Consider the following 25,147-nt stretch of genomic DNA (forward strand, 5'->3'; position numbering starts at 1 on the left):
AGAAAGCCAGTTCACTGAATGGGTTTCCAGTGTGGAATACCTAAAGCAAAAGCCAGACTGTTCAGAGGTTCCAGACCCTCCTATCAGTCGTGTTATCATAAGGCAGCAGAAGGCTGTAACATTGATTCAGGAAGCAAAAAAGAGAAAAGGTACCTGCCATTAATGAAGAACAAAACTAGGTATAATGGATGTCCTGAGCATGGCCTACATAATTGCAATTCATTGTGATGAATGTTAAAATAGGTTAAGTGCTAGATAAAGTGGTGACACAAACATGGAAGTGATTAATTCCTTGTTTGAGTCTAGGAAGGCTTCATAGAGAAAGACACATTAGGGATAACTAAATGTTTGTCAGGGTAATGATGGTAACAAGGAGGAAATTCCAGGAATTGGAAATTTGGTAAACCATGGTAAGTTTTGGGAAAGAGAAACAGTTTGGTGTGACAGAAGACATTTTTATAGGGAAAAGGTGAAAACTGGGGTGGTAAGCTGATATGAGAAGGTCTGAAATCTCATTGTTGGAGGAGGTCATCAAGAAGACTTGGCATCTGATTGACCTGCAAGCTAGACGTGGGCAACTGGAGGCTCCTTACCCCTTCACAGTCCTTGGAATGTGCGTTCTGCTTGTCTTCACTGCTCCCAGAAGCTGCCTCAACATTGCAGCCTTGAGATAGGAATGTGGTATTGAGACTATCTGGATGGTACATGTGATTGAATCCAGGTAGGGCCTCTATATAAACTTTTAAGATTTGGTGGGTGGGTGTGGAGATCTACTCATTTGTGGCCATCTAAGACAAATCTCCTAAGACAAGTCTTCTTGCTTATTGAAACTGCCACCTCCCAATCTGGAGTGGCCTGCCTCTTTCTTCGGTCTCTCCCTGTCCTCCACATATGGGGCCTGGTTTCAGAATATACCCAGGCAGCTCCCAAGGAGGTTGCGAACAGCATGCTAAAGAATACAAGCTTTATCCAATGATATCTATGGGACGGTTGATAAAAAGAAGATCCAAAGTTAAGGTCTGTCCTAATGTACGAATAGTTCCTTGTCTCTAAAGATGCTATTACGTAATTCCATAATATTCCCTATGGTAGCTATAATTACAAAAAGATTATCAATAAACCTATGAAAAATGATCAACAAACTTCGTGGCTTAAGATAATATACATTTATTATCTCACAGTTCTGGAAGTTAAGAAGTCCAAAATGGGTCTTCCCAGGCTAAAATAAAGATATCAGCATGGCTGACTTCCTTCTAGAGGCTCTAGGGAAGAATCCGTTTCCTTGCCTTTCTCAGCTTCTAGAAGCTGCCGGCATTCCTTGGCTTGTGGACTGCTTCTGTCTTCAAAGCCAGCAATGGCTGGTCCAGATGTCTCAGGCTGTATCACCCTGACATGTTCCCTTTTCTCCCTCCCTCCCTCCTTCGTCTATAAGGCCCCTTGTGGTGATATTGGACCTGCCCAGATAATCCAGGATAATCTCCCCATGTCAAGGTGAGCTGATTAGCAACCTTAATTCTCCTCTCCATGTAACCTACCTAACGGTAGCAGTCACAGATGCTGAAGATCAGGGCGTGGAAGTGTTGGGAAGGCTATTATTCTGCATATCATACATCATTTGTATATATCGATTGAGCAGATTTGTTTTCAATATCACATTCTTATGACCCTGTTCTATAATGACAATGATAATAATGGGCCATAGGCTTAGCATATAAGAGATCAGAAGATATAATAAAAATTTATCATGGATTCTCTAAAAATGTATAGGCATATTGGCAGGTAGCTCATCTTTCTTGAGAAAACGACTCAGCAAAGCAATAGCTGCATTCATTTAGATAACATTTTATTTGTTAGAGCAAATTTTGACAGACTTCATTTTAATAGCTGGAGAAATTAAAATCACAGCATTTAGTGTATTGGCATACTCCTACAGGTAGGTGCAGACCATTACATATTTTTGAAATAAAATCACTGCTTCTACCTTTTAATGAGAAGATTTGAGGATAGACAGAAGCCATACATTTAAGCAGATATGTTTTAATAGATAGTAGAAAACTGTCAGAAAATAGATCCACTGTGAACGTTTCTACAGTTCTCAGTGACTTCTTTGTTATAAACAACATTTTTAAATGTGTACTTTTCTGAACAGAAAAAAATAGCAATTCACTTTCTGAATACTTTCATATTTACAATGCCCTTTTAAAAATAGTAAAAGGGACTATTGTGATGTGAACTATAGCATTTCTAAATTTAAAAGAAATAAAGAACTCAAATATACTAGCCTAATGAGATAACAATATTTTTCACTAACTGAAAGGTCATAGAATAGAATACCTGAGCTTTATATATACACTATTTTTACATTTACAGCCATGAACAATATTATAATTTGGCACATTTATGTATTACTAATTAAGCATTTGAAGTTATAATCTATGAAATAAGTATAGAAACAGCATATACCTCATTATGATGTTAACCTAAAAAACAGAATATAATTGTCATTTTATTTGTGAAGTTTTTTGTCTTTTTTAGAATATTAGGGAAGAAAATGGATATAACAAACATAAGTCTAAGTTGTTTTAGTAGAAGTTTAAATTCAGAACAATACACACAATGGCAAAATATGTTCATTCATATTTTATCTATAATTTCTCACTTAGCTTACAAAAAAACCAAGTTTACTCAAAATATAACTCATTGTTATAATAGCCATTTCCTTTTTCCTGCTTTACATTCTGCCCCTTCATTCTCTCATATTCCACTTTCTGTAACAGAGCTCATTACCAAGGTGATAGGGGACTAGTTTCAAACGCAACATGTCACAAAAATAGCAATCTAGTCGTTTCCTTCAGGACATTCATATATTTCTTGTGTTATAAGGAAAACCTTTCCTTGGGCGCAGTGATATCACTCCTGAGAAACCAATTACTTTTCACATATCTGCAATACTATTTTGACATAACTAACTATGTCGTGTAGGAAAGCAAACTACAGTTATATGGTACATAATTATGGTATCTTATCTACAGTTTCTACACTGTAAACAGAAAAACTGATTTAAAATAGATGATAATCTAAGCAATTAATAATTGGATAATTGGTTCAAGTCATTTTTATACATTGGCTATCCATAGCTTGGCTTTTTTATGTGTAGCAACTGTTATCCATAGTTCTCTATTTTTATCTTAAACATCCAAAACAACAAGGGACATTTTTGAACAATCTATAATATTCTTCTTGGATCTAAAAAAGAAAAAGAAAAAAAAAGAAATGGTAAACGTAATTGCAACAATCACATCGAATTATTTTCAAATCGCATTAAATTGTTATATTTGGTTTTCAAAAGTATTGTTTTCTCATCATCTGTCAGAATATACTCAAATTAATAGAAGCTATGTTTACATTCCTAAGAACAAGTTTGTTTGAAAGTCTATTTCCATATGAACAGCTAGGTGTTCTGATTACTTTGATACTAAAGTGTACTGTATTGAGGCTATAAAGACTCAACATAAATCTATGAGAATAAGAATTTTTATCAATTTGCTAACTGAGGCTACATGAATATGCTGTAGGGTTGGCCAAAATTAAAAAACAAACAAACGGGCAAAAATAAAATAAAATTGCTTACTTTTCTAGATAAGACACACAGGAATAAGAAAATGAACATCCCCTGGAAGGCATTGCTGACGGTGAAGAGGTAAGCTGTTACCACTGATGCATGCACAACATGGAGGACCCCAAAGATCCAGGTGGTGCCAAGGAGGAATAGGAGAGCAAGGGCTCCCCTGGCACAAGACCTAGAACATATTTGAAATGTTTCAGTTAAGAAAACTACATATCCTCAACACACCCCTAAACTCCTCCAATTATGTGGGAAAAGAGTTTGTGGTACAATGAAGAAATCTACAAAGACCACAAGGGATTTTGAAACTGACAAATTATTCTAGCTTCACAGGATAGCCTTCTGGGTATGTTACTGCTCCGGGGCAGGTATGTGCTTCCAAAATGAAGGCAACATTATTAAAATATGGTATTTTTCAAGGAATTTCCTTAATCTTAAAATATTTTTATCTAGTGTACTGTAGTGTATGTGCTTTTATTTCAAATCAAATGTTGCAATACTTTCTGAAGGTAAGACTTATATCTGTTAGGCGGTATTTTCCCTAAGAAACCTTGTAAACTATACTGCGTGGACTTGGGTCAGTAGGTGTGCATGACGTCAAAGGAAGCTTCTGCTTTCCTTTCAGGTATAGTCAAGAAAGGACAAGAGATAAAACTAGATTTTTTTTTTCACTGTTGCAATACAGTTATCTCAAAATAAATTCATGTCACAATACTGATTTCTTAAAAATAAAAAAAAAAACCACTCTTATGTATTTTCAATTTATTGCCTATGACTTTGGTCAAGCAATATTCGGTCCTGCTCACTGAGGACATTGCTTTGAAAATGAGGCAACTAATGATTATTTTCTCATTCATTCTTTGTCCAATCATTCCATACTGCAGAAGATGTTTTAGCAGTATACCTCAGAAAATGAGTCATTTTCAACTTTATTAAAACCAGCACACTACATGAAGCTATGAATGGTGAGGGGTAAAAGAAAGTAATCGATCAAACATTTGCTAAATCCGAACTATAAATCTTGTGCAAGGTATTGAAACTACAGGAGTGTTTCCAAGCAACACAAACGTTAGTCGTTTCTAATGTTCCCTATAGCACACTTCAGTTTTTCCTGAACAAACCATTTTCAAGGTCTCAATAAATCAGTTTTAAAGAGAGAGTTGAAAGAAAAATCATGGCAGCATGCAAACTAGGAGTCACAAGAAAGAAACACAGTTACAAAGCTCCGAGGAATGTTTTCCAAAGAAAATCACTAAGGTCTATTTTTGCCCTAAAACACAACCATCATCTTTTCTTTCAAAGGCGATTATGTTGGAAAAGATTGTTTTACTTACCAGTTAATATGTGGTGATTATAATCTTATTAAACATATTAAATGCTATTTAACAGTAAGTATCTTAAATATGGCAGAAGAAAGTACAAAAAATAATTTTAAAAATAGTCCTTTCAAGAATTATTTGTGCCTTAAGTTACTAAAGCTTTTACCTACTAAAGAAATAGAGTTAAAGAGACATTTACCTTATGTTCTCATAGCAACTAACTTCTGGTTTCAACCCTGCAGTGTGACGAAAAACTTTGTATATGATAAATCCAAAAGCCAAGAGATTAACCTGAGAAAATAAATGAATTTCAAAGCAGAGATAATTTTCATAGTCAATTAGATACATATGAAGGAAGTAAATAAATACTAAAGATTTCAAATAAGATAGAAACTAGAAAATGGTGGGATTTTTATGCATATTACCAAGTACAAACCCTCTGGTAGATTTAAGGAAGCAAATCTGTGGCTGATCTTTATGATAGCACTGAAAATTGTTAGTACAAATGGTAGTACAATTTGCCAGATCGTATTAAACACCCTGTTCAAGAAACTTCTTCAGATGTATGATCACGTCTACAGATTGATGAGTATCATCTGCTGCCAATTATAGGATTCATACACATACTTAGTTAAATTTTGGTTTGAAAAACTTTGTGAACATTTGAGAAATCAAATTTTTGTTCATTAAATTATATGCTGTTTTGAGGAGAAGTGTTAGTGATAATTCTGTCAACCTTTAAAAAATTAAACTGGAAAAAAGATATTCAGAGGAATTAGAAAACCCAACAAAACACTTTCAATTTCTATTGCTAGAAAATGTTATGAATGTACTTTCTGTCTCCTAATATTTATGCTCAGATTTCCTTTCCCTACATTTAACCTTGGAAACTTTCAAAATATTAATGAAATAAATGTTTGTTTGAAGGTATATACTTTTTATTTTATTTATTTATTTATTTATTTATTTTTTTAAAGATTTATTTATTTATTTGAGAGAGCGAGAATGAGAGAGAGAGAGAGTACATGAGAGGGGGGAGGGTTAGAGGGAGAAGCAGGCTCCTCGCCGAGCAGGGAGCCCGATGCGGGACTCGATCCAGGGACTCCAGGATCATGACCTGAGCCGAAGGCAGTCGCTTAACCGACTGAGCCACCCAGGCGCCCTGGTATATACTTTTTATTAATAAACATTTATCATTCTATTATTTATATTTGCCATTATGGGCTAAGTAGAGTAATACAATTTTCACTCCTTTTAAAGTGACTGCATTATGAAAAGTTTCCCCTTTTCCTATATTTTTTGGAAAACTTAAAGTCATATTTGTAGTGCCAGAAGATTAAATCAAGGGTATATTCTGAATGTATATCTACTTTAATATGAGAATACTAACAGTTAAAAATATTAAGTATTTTAAAAATAATTTGTAGATTGAGCCTTTATTGAATTTATTTTATTAATCCAAACAGATTTTTTCCAAAGCCATTTTGTTATAATAGCAAAGTGTAATAATTTAATTTTTACCTAATTCTTACACTAGTGTTTCAAAAGCTTATAGTTACAAAAAAAGTTGGTTTTTTCCTTCTGTAGTCTAAGGAGTTTCATATAGCTTCTCAAAATTTATTAATTGCTATTACAAAAAGCAGTATGAAAGAATGGGTCAGATAATTTCATTTTGTCACTTCTCCATGGAGAGGTCCTTGAGAGAAAATCTTAAAGGAATAAGGGTCTATTCCCTTCTTCCTGCTTCCAAGTGTCCATCACTTCTAATTATATGATTAATTAATTCTAACTACAGTAATTCTTCCATACATAGGAAAGACTTCAGCAATTGCAGGGGGGGAGAGAAAGCATATTAAAAGTGAATGAATTGATAGTCCCCCCCCTTCTTAGGTTCAAATAACTAACTGAAATGATAATTTAATAATAGTTAATTTTGTAAGGAGTCTTTACTTATGAAAGAGGGATACATAGTATCTTCTAGGTTTTTGTAGCTATAGCTTCTTTAAATGAATTTGGAAACAGCAATTGTACTTAATTTTATAAATATGAGTATATATTTTTTAAATAATAAAAAGTATTAAAAGTTGGTTAGTATAAATATGTCAAACTATTATTGGTTTGAATATTTGCAAATAATTTTAATGAGGTATTTATATTGAATTTTTTATCCCAACAAAGAATTACGAGATAACTTTAACCAAAAAAAATTGTTCTCTAGATGCATAATTTTTCCACGTGACTGATTGTAATATTAAAATTTCCTAAACTCTTTTCAATAAAACTGGTTTGAAAAATAGTTGCTCATACTGCTGTGTCTTCTCAGAAGTCCAAATATGTTTGGAATGCTGTTCCACATCATCAGCTAAAATAGCGAAGAGCAGCCACGGAACATTCCCTATGGGTGATACAGTTCTGGAAAGTACATTTTTCTGTACAATAGGGAAATGTTTACATACTTGTAAAAACCAGGTGCTGCTGGAGAAGCAGGAGACTAATTCTTACTCCATCACCTCATACTTTCCCCATTATAAGAGAAACAGATTAAAATATTTTTACCAAAAGGTGTTATGGTTTTATGTAATAAAAAAATCACAAATACACTGATTTTATTATCCATATTCATTGGTACTAATACAAATATATTAAGCTTCTTATATGTATTCTAAACATTTTATAAAGGGTCCAAGTCTCTGGCATGGTGGTGAGGAGTGGGTACAGATTAATGAACACAACAGGCATTGTCTTCTGTTCTCATAAACTTATTAAGAAAATATATAGTAAATAATGACATAAGTACTTAGAAATCTACAAACTGATAAATGCTATCAAGTCACAAATTTGGATCATTAAGATAGACAGATTAGGATAAAGGTTCAGGAGGTACTTCTCTTAGGATTTCGTATTTAGACCAAGACCCAATAAATTATAATGCATTAGCAGATCAAAGAATCCATGAGGCTTGAGAGAGTTGAGGACATTGCAGATCTTGAAGGAATTAGCAAAGGTAGCTGGGGTGGAGTCAACAAATGGAAGGGAAGTATGAGAAGAGGTGAGTGAAGTAGACAGGGATGGGAATATTACTTGGATTTTATCCTAAATGCAAAGGATTTTAATGTATTCTTTCACTCAAGAACACTTATATACTTTAGGCTTTTCCTTAAGGGACTTGCAGTATCATGGAAGAGATGATCAGTCAATAGGCAAGTCAAACACCATTCAGTACGTGCCCAGTGATTGTTTAAAAGAAGGGTAAAAGAACACAGGTAATGACACCCTCACATGTGATTTCTAAGCCAGCCTCGAATGACCAGTAAAGCCAAAGGAGAGCAACCCAGAGAAAGTAAGTGATTACTCAGTATATCAGTGCAGACCTATCTCTGCACACTCACTTCTTAGGTGATCAGACCCAGTGGCTCAAAATATTATCCTTACACCCTGATTGTTTCACTATGTCTAATAGGCATCAGGAGTTGAACATGTCAAAAATCAAGCTACTGTTCTTCTCCCCAAAGAAACCTATTTTTGCTTCAACCTTCCTCACCTCAAAAAAAAAAAAATCTCTCTCTTTTTTTTTTTAAGATTTTATTTATTTATTTGAGAGAGAGAATGAGAGACAGAGAGCATGAGAGGGAAGAGGGTCAGAGGGAGAAGCAGACCCCCCGCTGAGCAGGGAGCCCGATGTGGGACTCGATCCTGGGACTCCAGGATCATGACCTGAGCCGAAGGCAGTCGCTTAACCAACTGAGCCACCCAGGCGCCCAAAAAAAGCTATCTCATCCTTCTAGCAGATCAGCCTTATTCATCAGCAAGCCCTTCACCTCCACCTTTAAAACATACTCAGAAGAGGACTACCACTTACTGTCTTCACAGCGCCTATCCTGGGAGAGACCACATTGTGCCTCACCTGGGCTATCGCCAAAGCCCCTAATTGGTCTCTCTGCTTCCATCCTTGCCCTCCTACAATCTGTTCTCATTACAGCAGTCAGATGGATCCCTTTAAAATTTAAGTCAGAATAAAAAAAAATAAAAATAAATAAAAGAAAATAAAATTTAAGTCAGACCATGTCCCTATTCAGAACCCTCCGATGGCTTCCCATAGCACTCAGAGTTAAACCTAAAGATCTCACAATGGCCTCTGGGTTTGAAATGCCTTGGTTCTCACTATACCTCTTCTCTCCAGTCCTACTTCTCTCTCCTTTGATCATGTCTACTACGTTCACATTGGATTCTCTGTCCTTTTTCCAGCCCACCAGCATGCCTTAGGGGGGCTGTACTTGTTGGGCTCTCAGCTCTTCCCAAGACAAATTCCCTCACCACCTCTGTTTAAATGCCACCTTATCTACATACTGCCTCCCACTGTTTATTAAAAACTGAAGCCCAAATGACAAAATCAGACCTGAGTTCAATTCTATGGAAATACAGACGATGATGGTATTCTTTACTGTTTTGGACAATGCAAATTCTGCATGCAAACATGTTCTTCCCTTGGCTGAGTCATTGGAACACTGAAAAAAAAAATTCTCCTTGACCAAACTATAGTCAGCCTCAACCTTGGGCTTCAGTGTCCATCTTTGAAGAATTCAGTTTTAGCAAGAATCCTGCTAAATCAGCTTAGAGAGAATCCTACCACTCTTGATTATCTGGTCACTTTCAATATCAAATTAAAGTCCTCATCCGCCACCCTTGATATCTGATCACACTGGCCTGCCTTTCAGCAAGAGTCCTGTTAAAGTAAATGTACCAAGAATTCTCCCCACCCTTGCCATCCGCTCTTAGTAATTTTCCATGCACTCTCCCCACACCACACAAACTGATCCTTGGCTATAAATTCCCAGCTGGTTTTGTTGTAGTCAGAGCTGAGCTGAATCTCTCTCCCCTATTGCAATAGTTTTGACACCTATCACAGTAGTCCTGAAAAAAGTCTTTCTTACCATTTTAACAAGTGTCAGAATAGTTCTTTAACAAAACTCAGAGCCAAATGCAACATCATGATATTCAGCAAATTTGGGGTAACTGGAAAAACTTTTATTTGCAGCTTTTACACTGCCTGTATTCTCTCTTTATCTATAAATATACGAGCTACTTTAAACCCTTTTTTAAATAGAGTGAAAAACTATAAATAATCAGTATCACCCAAAGGCACATGACTTTATTTACTTAGCGGTGGGAATTAAGTTGAAACTCTGCATTTTATATGGTATGGAAAAGTATTTTCTGGAGGGGATGTTTTATGAACTAAGTACAAATAGTCTGAGATAAGATAAAAACAAAAGCTTAAAACAAGATTATATAGAATTAAAAAGTATTTCTGATGATAAATGTTTGCAATTATCCCAGAAGTCATGACGTTGAGGCTAGAGAAATATGTGCATTTTAGGCTAAATAATTGGAAGGGTACTACTAGCATTGTGTTTACTGACAAGGCTACCTCGATGATAACTGACTTGAATACTTGAGCGATTCTTTCAAATACAAGACAACTCATTAATAGGAACCTTAATTAAGGAAATGGTGCCTTTACAATGACTCACACTTTTTTTTTTAAAGATTTTATTTATTTATTTGAGAGAGAGAGAATGAGAGACAGAGAGCAGGAGAAGGAAGAGGGTCAGAGGGAGAAGCAGACTCCCTGCTGAGCAGGGAGCCCCATGCGGGACTCGATCCCAGGACTCCGGGATCATGACCTGAGCCGAAGGCAGTCGCTTAACCAACTGAGCCACCCAGGTGCCCTACAATGACTCACACTTTTGCTCATTAGTATTTACCTATGTGTGCCAACTTTATCAGCTGTGGTTCCCTTATTATTTATCTCTAAATATTAGTGCCACAAAAGCACAAGGGCTAATTAATGACTTGCAAATGAACAAAGTCATTCGTTATCGTTTTTGGTTCAATTTTTAAAAAACAGTTTTAGCTTGTAGATTAGGAGTCCTTAATACTTTTCTAGGAATAAGCAAGACAAGAATGTTAGGGGCAAACCTAAGAACTCTGAAATTCACTGCGGCACTTGAGTATATAGAGAATGAGAACAGCTGTGAAGAAAAAAAAATCATTCAAGGCATGAAAACTTAACCCTTGAGAGAAACTAGTATTTTAAATTTAAGATCATTCCCCTGACTTCATCTTAAGGAATATTTATCTATACAGAGATCTGTTTCTTAACCTTCATTGATAGATGCAGTTGCTTCAAAGTCTGGCACACAGGTGCTGATGTTTGACAGAGTGCATTAAAAATTTTTAAGTGCCTTATTTTTTTAAACAAGAAATTTAAACAGATAAGCTGGAGAGAGAGCAGGAGCTAATTCTGAAAGATTTAGACCTACAGGTACATTCGACCCAAGGGCTTCAAATTCAGGCTTCAAAATGAAGCATCCCAATCAGTCATTTTTCTTTTCTTAGTCTTTTTCTCAATAATTGATGAAGCCATCTATATGCTGATGTCAGATCTCACCAAAAAGAATGAGAAAATTTCTCTTACAGCACTTTTAGACCCAACTTTAATTTTTCACATATATCAAACAGAGTCTGGTTCATATAAGAATGTGTCATGATCACAACTACTATGTCCTTTCAAGTAGTTTTATTACCTTTAGATTAACTGGCCTAGTTAATTCCCTTCTGCCATGGACAAAGGGAGGATTTCTACTAGCCTACCAAGAGGGCATTAAAAACAACCCAGCCCCCCAAAACAGTGACCCATTCTCAATCCCTAGATCACTGCAGAGATGGCTCAGTAGTTTTCAGTTGAAGCTTTTAAAATGAAAAGATATCATCTCTTAAAGAAAAATATCTACTAGCGACATTGGAATCAAGTTTTGTCTTCATTCTGATTTTCTTCTTTTGTTATCAGTTGGAATCACATCTTTAAATGCCTTACTTACAATGCTAATCCCAAAGAGTATCAGAAAAAGTGGGGTATGTACTGAGCAAAAAAAATGTCCCCCCTTCCGAGAAAACAGGCACAACTAACATGTGGAACCTGTGAATACACCAAAAGGGATGGTGCAGATAGAATAAGGTTATGGACTTGAAGATAAAGAAGTTATCCTGGATTATCCTGTTGGGCCCCATGTGAGATGTGAGCCCTTAGAAATGAAAGAGGAAGGCAGAAGAGATTCAGCAGCAAGGTGCTACATCAGAGGAGGCAGAAGGGGAGGTCAGAGAGAACTGAAGACAAAGGGGGTCGTCAGGTCAGGCAGGAAATACGGGAGGCCCTTCAAATTGAGACTGACCCCTGTCCAACAGCCAGCAAGGAAATCAATCGCATGACACTAAATTTGGTCAACGAACTTCTAAGCATGGAAACAAATTCTCCCCCAGCGCCTCCAGAATGGCCAATGCCTTAATTTTAGCCTAGTGAGACTCGAAGCAGAAGAAACAGCTAAGCCACACTGTGCCAGACTTCTGACCTCCAGAACTGTGAAATAATAGATTTGTTGTTATAAGCCACCAAATTTGTGGTAATTTGTTATGACAGAAACAGAAAACTAACGCAAAGTAAAAGACATGTAAATATAAAATATAAATTGTGTGTATATATATATATGAAATACCCTATAATTAGTGTTTCCTATATTTTATTATTTATTATTTATTTATTTATTTTTAAAGATTTTATTTATTTATTTGAGAGAGAGAATGAGATAGAGCATGAGAGGGGGGAGGGTCAGAGGGAGAAGCAGATTCCCTGCCGAGCAGGGAGCCCGATGCGGGACTCGATCCCGGGACTCCAGGATCATGACCTGAGCCGAAGGCAGTTGCTTAACCAACTGAGCCACCCAGGCGCCCTGTTTCCTATATTTTAAATAAAAACTTAAAATCCAGTTTAAAAGAAATACTAATTTATCAATAACTCATATTTGTTATTGATGTTCTAGATATTTGGTGAGTAATTGATTATATAAAATCTTATTTGTGGATTCTGTTTCTGTGTTTCTTAAAGAGATCACAAATTATAACTAGTATAGGACTTCCTCTTCAGCCACTCGTAAATACAGTTTGTACTTTCAAGTACCTGTCACATCTTCTTCTGTATAATGCACACCTTTATAGGCCCTTTTTGTAGGGTTGCTTCATTAATGAGTAAAAATACAGGATATCAGTTAAATTTGAGTTCAGATATACAACAAAAATTTTTTTAGTATAAGTATCTCCCATACAATATGTGGGGCACACTTAAAACTAATTTGCTATTTATCTGAAATTCAGATTACTTGGGCATCCTGTGTTTTGTATGGCAACCATAACTTCATAGCTTTAAAATTATTTTCACATCTGATCCTTTTTGTAATCTGAGGACACTAGCTTCTTAGTAGAAAGCCCCAAGGACATCACCCTCTCCGCATATGACAGTTTGAAAAGAGATTTCAAAGAAAGAGGGGGTAAATTTTCAGATGCTGCAATTGTTGTGGAACCTGGACATGTGTGTATGTGCAAAGACTGATAAAATGTCCTTAAAGTATGTAGTGGATGAAAGCTCATATAAAAGGTTTGAGCTCAGTGAAGAATACACCCGGGCTAGGCAGGACTCCTTCCCCTTAGAAACCCCTCAGTGTGCATCATGAAGCTGTGCTGGGAGGCAATGGATTAGACCAGCACCTGTTAAAAAAAACCTTTTGTTAATAAACTAATGGCTAGAAATAAAATTTCCAAAGCTTAGATGTGAAATTGCATTAGTATAAATTTAGTGAAAACTCTCAGAAATTATGATGCCACAATATTTGTTGACCTGTTGTCAGAATCATGTAGTGGAGTAACTCCGCCCTCCCCCCCACCCCCCGCCACATGATGCTGCTAGGAAGCACCTCTCTCCAAACATCACGAGCCTCATCTTATTTCACATTCCTGAGGCTCAGGATTGAGAAGCCTGGGGAATATCTACAGACCTAAGAGATACTCCTCAGCTCAGGTTATCCACACTTGGCTCGGGAGAGAGGAGAACAGAGAGACATGGGAGTGCAGTCTACAATTCTAGGGGAAAAATATTAAGAGTAATCTGAAACATACTGAAACATCTGAAACAATCTGAAAACATAATGAATAAAAATAAAAATAAAATAACCTAAACAGCTTCTAAATATTATCAGAGGACAGTATCCTTCACAGAACATCTGAGATATTAACAGCATTCATGGTACTAATACCTTGAGGTTTATACTTTAGAAGATAGCAATGCTCTCCCACCAAGCACTGACTGCTGGGGTATACAATTGGATGAATGGTTGTTCTGGAATAAAATAGCATTTTGTAGGTAGTTACAAACTAGTGTAACATTGAGATGTGAGTCAATGACAAAAACATTTACTGAGCATTTTTCTATGTGTCAGACATTATTGTAAGTGTTCTTTATTTTTAATCATTTCATCCTCACACCAACTTTATGGGGTAATTCTTCTTCTTATCATCATCATCATCATTTTTTTTCACATTTATGGCAACAGAGGCATAGAGAGGTTATACAATGTGCCCAAGGTGACACAGGAAGTATCAGAGCAAAGATTCATACCTAGTAGACAGGTTCTAGAGGATATGCTCTTAAGCACTTTATAAAACTACCAAACGATAAATGAAGGGCCAGTAAAGAAAAGCTAGATTGACATCTAAAATTCCATGAACTTAACTGCTGAGACATTTATTATATTATCTGCTAAGAGTTCGTTTTAGAAATGGTTAAAAGTAGGAGAGTAAAACCTTAATGAGTAGTGATATGGTTAGCTGTTTGGCATTAATGTGTTCATTGAACTTAGTCAAGACACCGGTGGTGAAGGCCTTGTAAACACCCGTAGGATTTAGTGTGTGATGCCAGTGATCCCCTAATAGAGACAACTGTCTTCACTGTTCTCTGTGGTCAAAGCATCTAAGAATGTGCTAGTCTTCCTGTGCTGGTGAACAACAAAGCTTTATCCTTTTGAGTTCAGGTATGGTCACTGGGTTCATGTTAGTGGTCAAGTAGAATGCCTTAAAATAATATACTGGGGCACAGGGGGGACACATTAGAATTCCCATTGATCTTTTTTCCAAGGAAAAATTAAGGTTTACTCTTTAAAATACTGGTTTAATCTTTAAAATATGATACTGGTCTCACTTTTTCAATGTCATATAAAGCCACATGTCAGATACGAGCCATTCAGCGGGATGAGTATTTGTTCCTAAAGGTAGAGAGGTTTGCTCCCTTTTGTTACCTTATGGCCTACTGCAACATACTATATATGTGCCTGTTAAGTGGATTTTCAGGTCACATTATGTAGTTTTAATAAAGTAACCCTAACTAAGTAAAAAATCAAGACCTCAAATGTTAACTACATTGCGTGCTAAAATTAATCCTGATAAAGAATATACAAATGAGACAATGACAGAACTGACATTTTCCCTACCCCTAGAGTAAGTTATCAGCTAGCCAAGCTGTAAGCCCTTACATGTAAGTCAACGAAGTTAAAAATACATGAAGATCTAATCAGATTTGATAAAATGTTATTTAAAAATTCAAATTATTAAGAGGACTATTTGAAGTATGCATTTAGATCCACAGTTTCAATCATATTTAAAGTCATTCATAATCAAGACAACACATCATTTCTCTAAAGTCAGTAATACATTTTTAGCAGTCTCTTTTAATGTTTTCTACTTAGAGTTTTAAAAAGTCATGTACCATTGGAAAACAGCTTTGTTCTTCATGATGAAATAAGTTAACCAAAATAATATCTGGAAAATAATATGGCACAAATTTAAATGCATTCCGTTTATAAATTTAAATACACATCCCTCTTAGTAATATTATTGCAAAATGCAATTAGAAAGCATTACTGAAGATTTGAAGAAATGAATGTTAGAGCATTCAGTGTGATCTATTACATAGTCTCACTAAAGTACAGATTTAATGCCTCTTTGTGAGGTATCAGCTCTGATAGCCATTAAAACCAAGTGTTAAGATGAACTTAGATCCAGACCTTTGGATTGCTGTAAAGTATAAGCAATGTTTCATTTAAAAAACTAATAATATTTTAGTGAGAATTATTAAATTGAAGTATTGTTATCTTTAATATTTTGAATTTATATTTTCAGATTGTTTAATAATATACTTTGTATATATTATATAATTCACATATTAGTAAACTAGTAAGTGTATACCATTTTTCAAGATGTAAACATTTATTAAGTTACATATTTTTTACTGAGGGCTCTTTAGTCAAAAAAATTTGGAGGTCATTGCCTTATATAATTTGGCAGTTTCAAAAAAACAACGGATGCTTCCTCAAAATAAATAGAATAAATGGACTGAGAGCCACACTTCATGGATTCAAATTTTAGCTCTGATACTGACTGGTCAATTTATTTAACTCTTTGCATTTTTCTTTCTATGTAAAATATGGATAAAATATTAATATTTATCATCTAGGGTTGGTTGTATGTATTAAATAATATAAAGCACTTAGATTAGTGCTCAGTATATAAGTTTTCAACAAGCATCAATTATTATCATTAATAGCTATTATGTTTATATGGAAGTATGTTCCTCTGAATTGTCTCAATATTTGACATGCCCAATGGTGAATATAACATATTCACTTCACAGTTGGATAAGAATGATTTTGTGATGTAGTCTCATTGGACGTATAAATAGCACCTTATATCAGAACTTAGATCTTTCAGTCTTTATTTTGGGCAATATGATCTCAATAGAAAACAGATGATCTCTTTCTACTTTCAGGACTTTCCTTTAAAATAATGTCAGCAAAATAAGGTAGTCAGTAATAATAATGTAATCAATGTATGAATGTAATATCATTCAACAATAAGTCAAACATTTATTGTTCATATAAACAACTTCTCATTTTTTGTTGAAACTCCTCTAGGGTAGAACTGAAATTTCCAGGTCAAAAATCTGGGTATCTTCAAGAATTTTATAGAAGAGGTAGGAGTATTTCAAAGGGCAATCCATAGATAAAGTTACCAGATACCTTAAATATAAGAAACAAATTCTTCATGAATCCAATATGATATTCTAGGATATTTTATGGGAGAGGGTAGTTATCTTTTCTTAAATCACTCTAGTGCAGAACAGAGGTCAGGAATATTTTTCTGTAAAGGGACAGGTTGTAAATAGCTTAGGTTTTGAGAGCCATATGGTCTCTATTACAACCACTGAACTTTGCCATACCATTAAATACAATACACAAACAAGTGAATGTGACTGTTTCCCAGTAAAAAATTATTTATAAAAACAGACTATGGCCATTGATGACTCTTGGTCTAGAATTCAAGATCCATAAGGGTAAGGACTTTTTTCTATTTTATTCACTGACATACTCCCAAGGCCTAAAACAACATCTGATACATAGAAAATGCTCAATAAACGTTTGTTGAATGAATAAAAGGATGAAGGATGTTATACCTAATATACCTATACCATTCTTTATGGCCTATGTAAAAGAGCATTCATCCACTAATTTGATCAATCATTTAAAAAAATTATATATTTTTTTGTCTCACATCTTGCAGATTTTGACAAAACAATATCTTATTAGAAATCTATTATCCATAGATAGATATAGCAATAGTAACTGAGGGATATATTATATATTATCAAAATGTAATGACCCTCTAGGAATAATTTTGCATAAAGGGAAAGGATGAAGTTACACCTCCTTTATTTTATGGGTGGGTACCTTGGGCATACGCAATATTTTGCATCTAACAGAAACTACAGACCCATGGATTTTATGATGTGTATTTGTTAAACACAGTCTTGAGCACACAGGTAGGTCACAACAAATGTCTTAATCACAAGTAGGCAGAATACTGCCTCATTAGGAAAATATCTTCCCACATCCCTTCAAGTAATAGCTAAATAATTGCTCTATTTTATTATGGCTAGAAATCCCATCCCAGTATATAATCACCTTAGGCATTAAAAAATTCACACTTCGTATTTTTAACATGTTTCCATTAGGAATATTTCAATAGTTGAATTTTTTTTCCCAGTTTTTGGAAGAGTAATTTACTGTCTCTAAAATAGAAGCAAAAGGTAGAGAGAATTAGAAATGTATAAGCATGAAGGATAAAGTGATTCCATGGGTGTAAGTGAATTCCATGGGCTTATTTTTGTAGCTGGTTTTAACTGTAGATGGTTATAAGCCATAGCAAGATATTAGAAAAGGAACAAAGGTGAATGAGAAAAACTACATATGAAGAACATTTACAACAGTTGTTCCATTTAATGTGACAATGAAAACCCAGTGATGAAATCTCCTTTGTTAAGATATAAGCAAGGAAACGCGTTCCTTGTGTATACTTACTGTAAAAAGAGAGGATAGAGGTTAGTAAAAAATACACACACACACACACACACACACACAGGTCATTTGACTGTTACTTCCCATTTATTTTCATTTATTTATTTATTTTTGTTTTCATCTATACATTTCTTTTTTTTTTATTATGTTATGTTAATCACCATACATTACATCATTAGTTTTTGATGTAGTGTTCCATGATTCATTGTTTGCGTATAACACCCAGTGCTCCATTCAGTACGTGCCCTCTTTAATACCCATCACCAGGCTAACCCATCCCCCTACCCCCTTCCCCTCTAGAACCCTCAGTTTGTTCCTCAGAGTCCATAGTCTCTCATGGTTCGTCTCCCACACCGATTTACCCCCCTTCATTTCTCCCTTCCTACTATCTTCTTTTTTTTTTTTTTTTAACATATAATATATTATTTGTTTCAGAGGTACAGGTCTGTGATTCATCAGTCTTACACAATTCACAGCGTGCACCTGAGTGGCTCAGTCAGTTAAGCATCTGCTTTTGGCTCAGGTCATGATCTCAGGGTCCTGGGATCAAGCCCTGCATTGGGCTCCCTGCTCAGTGGGGAGTCTGCTTTTTCCTCTGCCTCTGCCTCTGCCCCTCCCTCTGCTCATGAGTGTTGCGCGCATGGTCTCTCTCTCTCTCAAATAGATAGATAAAATCTTAAAAAAAATAAAGTTATTGCCAATTTTATTTTATTTATTTTTATTTATTTATTTTTAAGATTTTTTTTAAATTATTTATTTGAGAGAGAGAGAGGGATAGACACAAGCAGGGGGAGCAGCAGAGAGAGAGGGAGAAGCAGGCTCCCCGCTGAGCAGGGAGCCCGATGCGGGGCTGGATCCCAGGACTCTGGGATCATGACCTGAGCCGAAGGCAGATGCTTAACGACTGAGCCACCCAGGTGCCCCAAGTTATTGCCAATTTTGAAGGTAAAGAGAAGAGACATAAGATTGTCCTCCAATTATTAAAAATTTTCCTTTTTTTAAATTTTGAAGGATGCTTTTATTCTTATAATTTCATTTCTTTTTTAATAGTAGCACTGTATATAGGGTTGGCATCATTATCCTTGTGCACATGTTAGAAATCCAGGGCACAGAAAGAACCCATGGTGTACACTTTTAACCAGTCAGATTGCTTTTGAAAACCTTTCACATTATTTGGCCAGGACCTCATTTTATTCAGTTAAACGTAATATGCCAATGTTAAAATTCCGAGTGAAAGCATGTCATAGATAGATCGATGTAGACAGACACATACAGCAATCATTTCTAAGGAGAAAAGAAATGAAGGAAAAGTGATGTGCTATAATGAATGCTTTACGTATTATCTCTTCTGAGAAGAATTCTCAAAATAAGCCCATTTCCATGATGGTGATGATTTCTTTAAATTTCTTTGGGGGAACGAATGAATATTTTTGACTAAATACTGTGCTTTGTGCATCATTTATTTATTTACCCAGCAGAATTACCTGAGTAATTACTACCTGGTAAACCTCAAGGATAATATAGTGAGAGAAAATCCATAAAGCTTTTCTCTCAAAGAGCTTATAGTCTCCTGGAGGAGACAGATACGAATCAGTTGTTAATCAGTTATTCACATCAATATATGTGTAATTATAAATTGGGGAAAGTATTTTTTTTTTAAAAGTGGATTTCTCTGAAGGCATCTAACAACAACAAAATACATTATAGATCCATGAGTCAGGGAGGACTTTCCTCAGAAGGTGTTGCTTGAATTGATAACTGAAAGACAAACAGGAATTACCTAGACAAAGGGATGGCAGAGGGCAGTGATAGGGAGTGTTTTAGTGCAGAGGTGCTGAGATGGGAAGGTACATAGAACCTCTCAGAAATTGTAAAGCAATGTGATTACAACACAAAAGCCCATGGGAGGGTCGTGGAAGATGAGGCTGATCAGCAGACAGGGGCCAGAACATGCACTGCCTCCTAAGTAAAGTGTCTACTTTATCCCCATTTGCGGGCCACAGTATTTTTAATGTCGGTTGCCCAGTGTTCTGTTCAATTTAGCATTTATCTGAATTTTTGATTTACATCTTATTAAGATAAGCCTGGGGAAGTTTGGTAAGCTCTACTTCCACCGGGACATGTCTCTTGGGGTGCTGTGTGAGAGTCACATGCGCAGTGACCATTCTGACCTTCACAGGGGCTCAAATATGGAAGACAACCAGCAATATCCCCCCTCTCTTTCTAGACCCTATCCAGATACGGTGTAAGCATCAACTTCCACTCAAATACGTGAGTGGTTAGGGACAGCTACCTTCTTCATCATCAGGGGATAGTGGCAGAAAGATTCAAAATGGCCACATTGTCCAGGCTCATGGTGCTCTATTCCAAATCACCGGTGTTGTGTAGAAAAAAAATTACTTTTGAAAATAGATTTTTGAATAGAGCTGTTTTATAGGTCCATCAATAAAATGAAACCAACTTGAGTGATTTTTATTACCTACTTTCATTCCTAAAAAGGTCCAGATTTTGGTGATTGATAAATGAATATGGTCACCTTATGGAAGGCTTTGTTAAAAGTTTTAGATTTGACCCCAAGAGCAATAAAGCCAAGAAAGATGTAATTAAGGGGTAAAGAAATGTTCAGATTTGCTTTTCCAAAATATTACCTCAAGCACACTAATGTGTTGTCTTAGAGTTGTTTGTTTACACATGTCTTCTTGATACACTTTTTGTGTCTCCTCTCCATTTATATCCCTTCAGTTACTAGCACAGCCTTATCTGGGTCTTTAATACTTGATAAAGTTTTGACCTATTCTGAAATATTCAAAGTGTTGTCCCTATTTTTTCCCAGGTTTTTTCTTTTCATATTACCTGTACTTTTATTTTGATTTAATACTACTTATATTGATAAATATTAGTAAAATAAAATCATAAAGATTTTTAAAAGAACCCCAAAGACTTTTTTTTCTAAAAAAATTAATCTTCTAATTAGAAATATGAAATTAAGGACAATTAAAAATGGGTGAAGCATTATACTCAGCTTTCAGCTTTTTCTTGATGAGAGAAAATGAAAAGAAGGAATTTGAACAATTAGATGTCAAACAGGGCATTGGAATTACTTGTTGATGAATATCAATTAATAGAACAGTAAGCCTCCAGACTCTCTGTATTCCGCATATTGATCTATAGTCTGATACAGTCATTATTTTAGGTAGGGCATTTTGGTTAGCTGTTGGATATTCTTGGCAAGATTTAGAGATAAAACAAAATAAAATGGGGGGAGAGATATTTATAGTGGACAAGATTTCCCTCATTTTCAACAAGATGGAAAGTAATTTATTTTGACACCTTCACTAAGTAAAAAAAAGAATTGAAATTTTATGAATAATTTCTAGAAGGTCTGTAGTTGCTAGGGTCTTTCACAACTTACCCTAAAACCATTTGTGGAATCTGGAAGATGCGAACACATTCTTCATGCGCCTAACAAAATCTGCTCCGTTCAAAAGGAAAGGATATGTAGTAGTGAAAACTGCAGAATGTGACTCTGGAAAGCATGAACTTGCCTCCACCACTCAGTAGCTGGGTGATCCTGAGTAAATTGCTTCACTAAGGCTGCACTAAGCCTAAGTTTTCACTTATTTAAAATACAGACAAAATGGTGGCTGTTACCCAAATAAGTGTGAAATAAGCTCTAATGACTAAAGGCTGTGCCCTAACAGTGAACAACTTGAGCTCTCTTTTTGATCAGATATCATTGGGAGCCATGTTTTGTTTTGTTTTATCAGAAGGAATTTTAAATGTTCCTTTCTTGGGAAACTCTGAAACTAGACATGACAACATTTTCCTATGAGAAACAGAAATCAAGACAGAGCCACACAGATAGTCCATTCTCTCAGAATAAGTCATTTGTATTTTGCAGAGAATTCTGAAGGAGACCAAGGGATATAATAAATACTTAGAGGGAAGATTAAATATTTTCTCATGTGTAGAATAAGATCTCTGCACATGCTAATAAAGACTGATTCAAAGGGCTCACTTTTGTTGCAGACCAGCTTCAGGAAGTGTTTTATGCTTGGAGGAAGACCAGAGGTATCACAACGATCAGAACATGTACTGAGCTTTTAGCCAAGTTTAAGGATTTTTATGAATTCTTAGTAAGTAGAAGCTTAAAGTTTTATCTGTTGCTTACATAAGAATGCACATAATTTGCTTTAGCGTAACAAGTTCTTCTCAAGGAATTGGTGTACTTCTTTAAAAAGTTATAAATAGCAGAACCCCCATAGATATTTATAAATAGATAAGTTTATAGTTACTAGATCTACTGAAACTCTAGTAAAACATTATCTCTTAGTAACTGCTATTACTATTTTTATTTTGTTGTACTACCAAAGCTTTTTGTGAGGATTAACTGAGGTGTTAAAAGGGTTTTGTAAAGATTAAAAGACTATACAAATGTGAAGTGAATAATGATTCTAACGATATCTTGCACTACCAACTCACTTGTACCATATCATGATGTAACATCCTTCACTGTAAAGCTATATTTATTTATTTATTTATTTATTTATTTATTTTAAAGATTTTATTTATTTATTTGAGAGAGAGTGAGAGAGCACAAGAGGGGGGAGCGGGAGAGGGAGAAGCAGACTCCCCGCTGAGCAGGGAGCCCGACGCGGGACTCGATCCCGGGACTCCAGGATCATGACCTGAGCCGAAGGCAGTCGCTTAACCAACTGAGCCACCCAGGCGCCCTAAAGCTATATTTATTAAAAAAATACCAGTGGTGAACTTCACCTTGGCCAGTTTTTTCTAATTGGACTTGAGAGACCTAAGGGATTTTTTTCAATATATTTTTTTGGGTCTCTAATTTCTATGAAGTTATTCAATTTTTATGAAATTTTTTTAGTGCAAATCCCAAAGAGATTTTCTGTGAAGGGATTTCCAGTTAAGAATATGACTCCCATATATGAGAGTACATTGGAAACTACAAATGTATTATTTATGTTAAGTTTTTTTTAACTCGTGCTTTTTAAAATTCTAGCTACCTATTGTTTCAAGAAGGTTGGAATAATACAAAAATGTAACAAAATGTTACAGGCACTGAAATGCTTATTAATATATAATATGAAGAAACGGTTAGAATTTTAAAATGTCTTGAATCACAGAGGTCACTAAAAGATGCATCTAACAAATATGGTGCCATTAAATTAAAAGATGTAATTAAAATGTTGATGCTGTTATCCACAACATGTAAAATTTACGATGGTTAGTGTTTCTAATATAGCTTCAATAGGGTTATCTGAAGGACATTGCCCAAACTATGATTTTAATTCTTTTTCTTATGTTTTTGCTGTTTAAAGAAAGCTGCAAAATGCACTCCTATATAAGCTGCTTAATATCCAAGTCTAGACTAGTATTTTCTAGTAGAAAGAATCCGGGATATCATCTTGCATGGGATATGTGGAGACTTCTTTGGTTGTCATGTCTAGGCAGTGGTGATAGTGGTGTTATTATAGGCATCTGGTGAGTAGAAGCCAGAGATGCTGCTAGGCTCCCTATAATGCACAGGATGGGTCCTCCAACAGAGATTTGGTGCCATGATTGTGGAACCCTGGTCTATCATAATCCTTCCCTTGGGTTTATGTATTCCGGTTTAGCTATTTAGACACTATAGTAGACAATATCTAGTGTTGACAAAAATGTCAGAAAAGGGACATTCTCAAATATTATTGGTATAAGTATCTATTGAAGTAAATGTTTTGGAGGCAGTTTGTAAATTTAAAAATCTGTCTCTACTTGCATTTCTACTTTTAAGAAGCATTTCTTAACAATTTTATATAATGGATATATGTAACTATATTGGAACAGGAATTCGCTGGGCATGCAGTATTATTTATAGTAAGGAAGTATTAGAAACCAATTAGATGTTCATCAGTAGGAAGTGGTAAAATAAATTAGAGCATAATATGGATAATATGCAATGATAAAAACGGTAGAGTTGTATATTATAACAAAGAAGGATGAATGTGTTATATTTATTTCAGGTTATAAATGATTCAGGTTTTTTGAATTTGTAATCAATTTCTTTGCCTAAATTTATATAAATGTGTATGTATGTGTGTGTGCGCACGCGTGTGCACCTACCAAAGGTCTGGAAGGATGCAGAGCAAATATTAAGAAAAAGAGTAGTTAGTCGTGAAAAATATGAGTGTGGGATAAAATATCCACTTGTTACCTTGCCTAGTCTTGTAATATTTGCATTTCTTTCAAGCTTGGGCAATTTGTGAAATTAAAAAATGTAATAAGAATAGCTCACATAATAATAAATATACATAGACATTGTCCGTTGTGTAAGGTTATGTGAGGAATTCACTTTTGAGGAGGTTTTAATAGGCGTTTCCTGGTGAAAGGGAATTAAGAGATTGCAGGCATAGGAAGAACAATTAGAGGAGGCCACTACAAAGAACTGAGTGGAATTTTGGGCAAACCTAAAAAGAAGGGGGTAGGAGTAGTAATATAGAAACACTCAATTATAAGGGTTGTGATTTAAATTCAAATGAAAGCTCACATTTTTTTAAAAGAAAGTGCCTTATTTGGACATAGTGTAATTAGTATTTGCCTCAATCAAGCAAATTCTATTCTTCAATACTGAACATGTCTATAGGAAACTTCAATTTCTCCTTAAAAGTTAAATTATTTTCACCAACTCTCTTTTATATTTGTGTACTTGAATCTAATCGCTTGTGCAGTTTTAGTTGAAAGGATTCAGGATTAAAGATTAAAAATATTGAAGAAAGAAATGAATTATGGAAATTATCTTCAGTTTGCAGCTTGCTTTACAAAGATTTAGAAGCCTCTTTTTTGTAGAGCTCAATCTTTCAAAAGCATGGCTAGGGCTTTTTATGTATAGTTACAATCTTAACATTCTA

General features: G+C 35.1%; 1 protein-coding gene across 2 annotated transcripts in view; it reads right to left on the minus strand.

Annotated features, from left to right (window-relative positions):
* Positions 1-1,836: 1,836 nt before the first annotated feature.
* The window catches only part of ADGRL4 (adhesion G protein-coupled receptor L4), a 109,185-nt gene continuing 85,874 nt past the window's right edge, over positions 1,837-25,147 (minus strand). For both annotated transcript variants that reach the window (XM_021690081.1, XM_021690080.2), the window contains exons 13-15: positions 5,144-5,235; positions 3,632-3,800; positions 1,837-3,246 (exon numbers count right to left, since the gene is read on the minus strand). In XM_021690081.1, coding sequence (XP_021545756.1) covers positions 3,184-3,246; positions 3,632-3,800; positions 5,144-5,235 — 324 coding nt within the window. In that variant the 3' untranslated portion in view covers positions 1,837-3,183. The remainder of the gene's footprint in view (positions 3,247-3,631; positions 3,801-5,143; positions 5,236-25,147) is intronic.

The sequence above is a fragment of the Neomonachus schauinslandi genome, chromosome 4 (assembly GCF_002201575.2).
Source record: "Neomonachus schauinslandi chromosome 4, ASM220157v2, whole genome shotgun sequence".
In the NCBI taxonomy this organism is placed as follows: domain Eukaryota; kingdom Metazoa; phylum Chordata; class Mammalia; order Carnivora; family Phocidae; genus Neomonachus; species Neomonachus schauinslandi.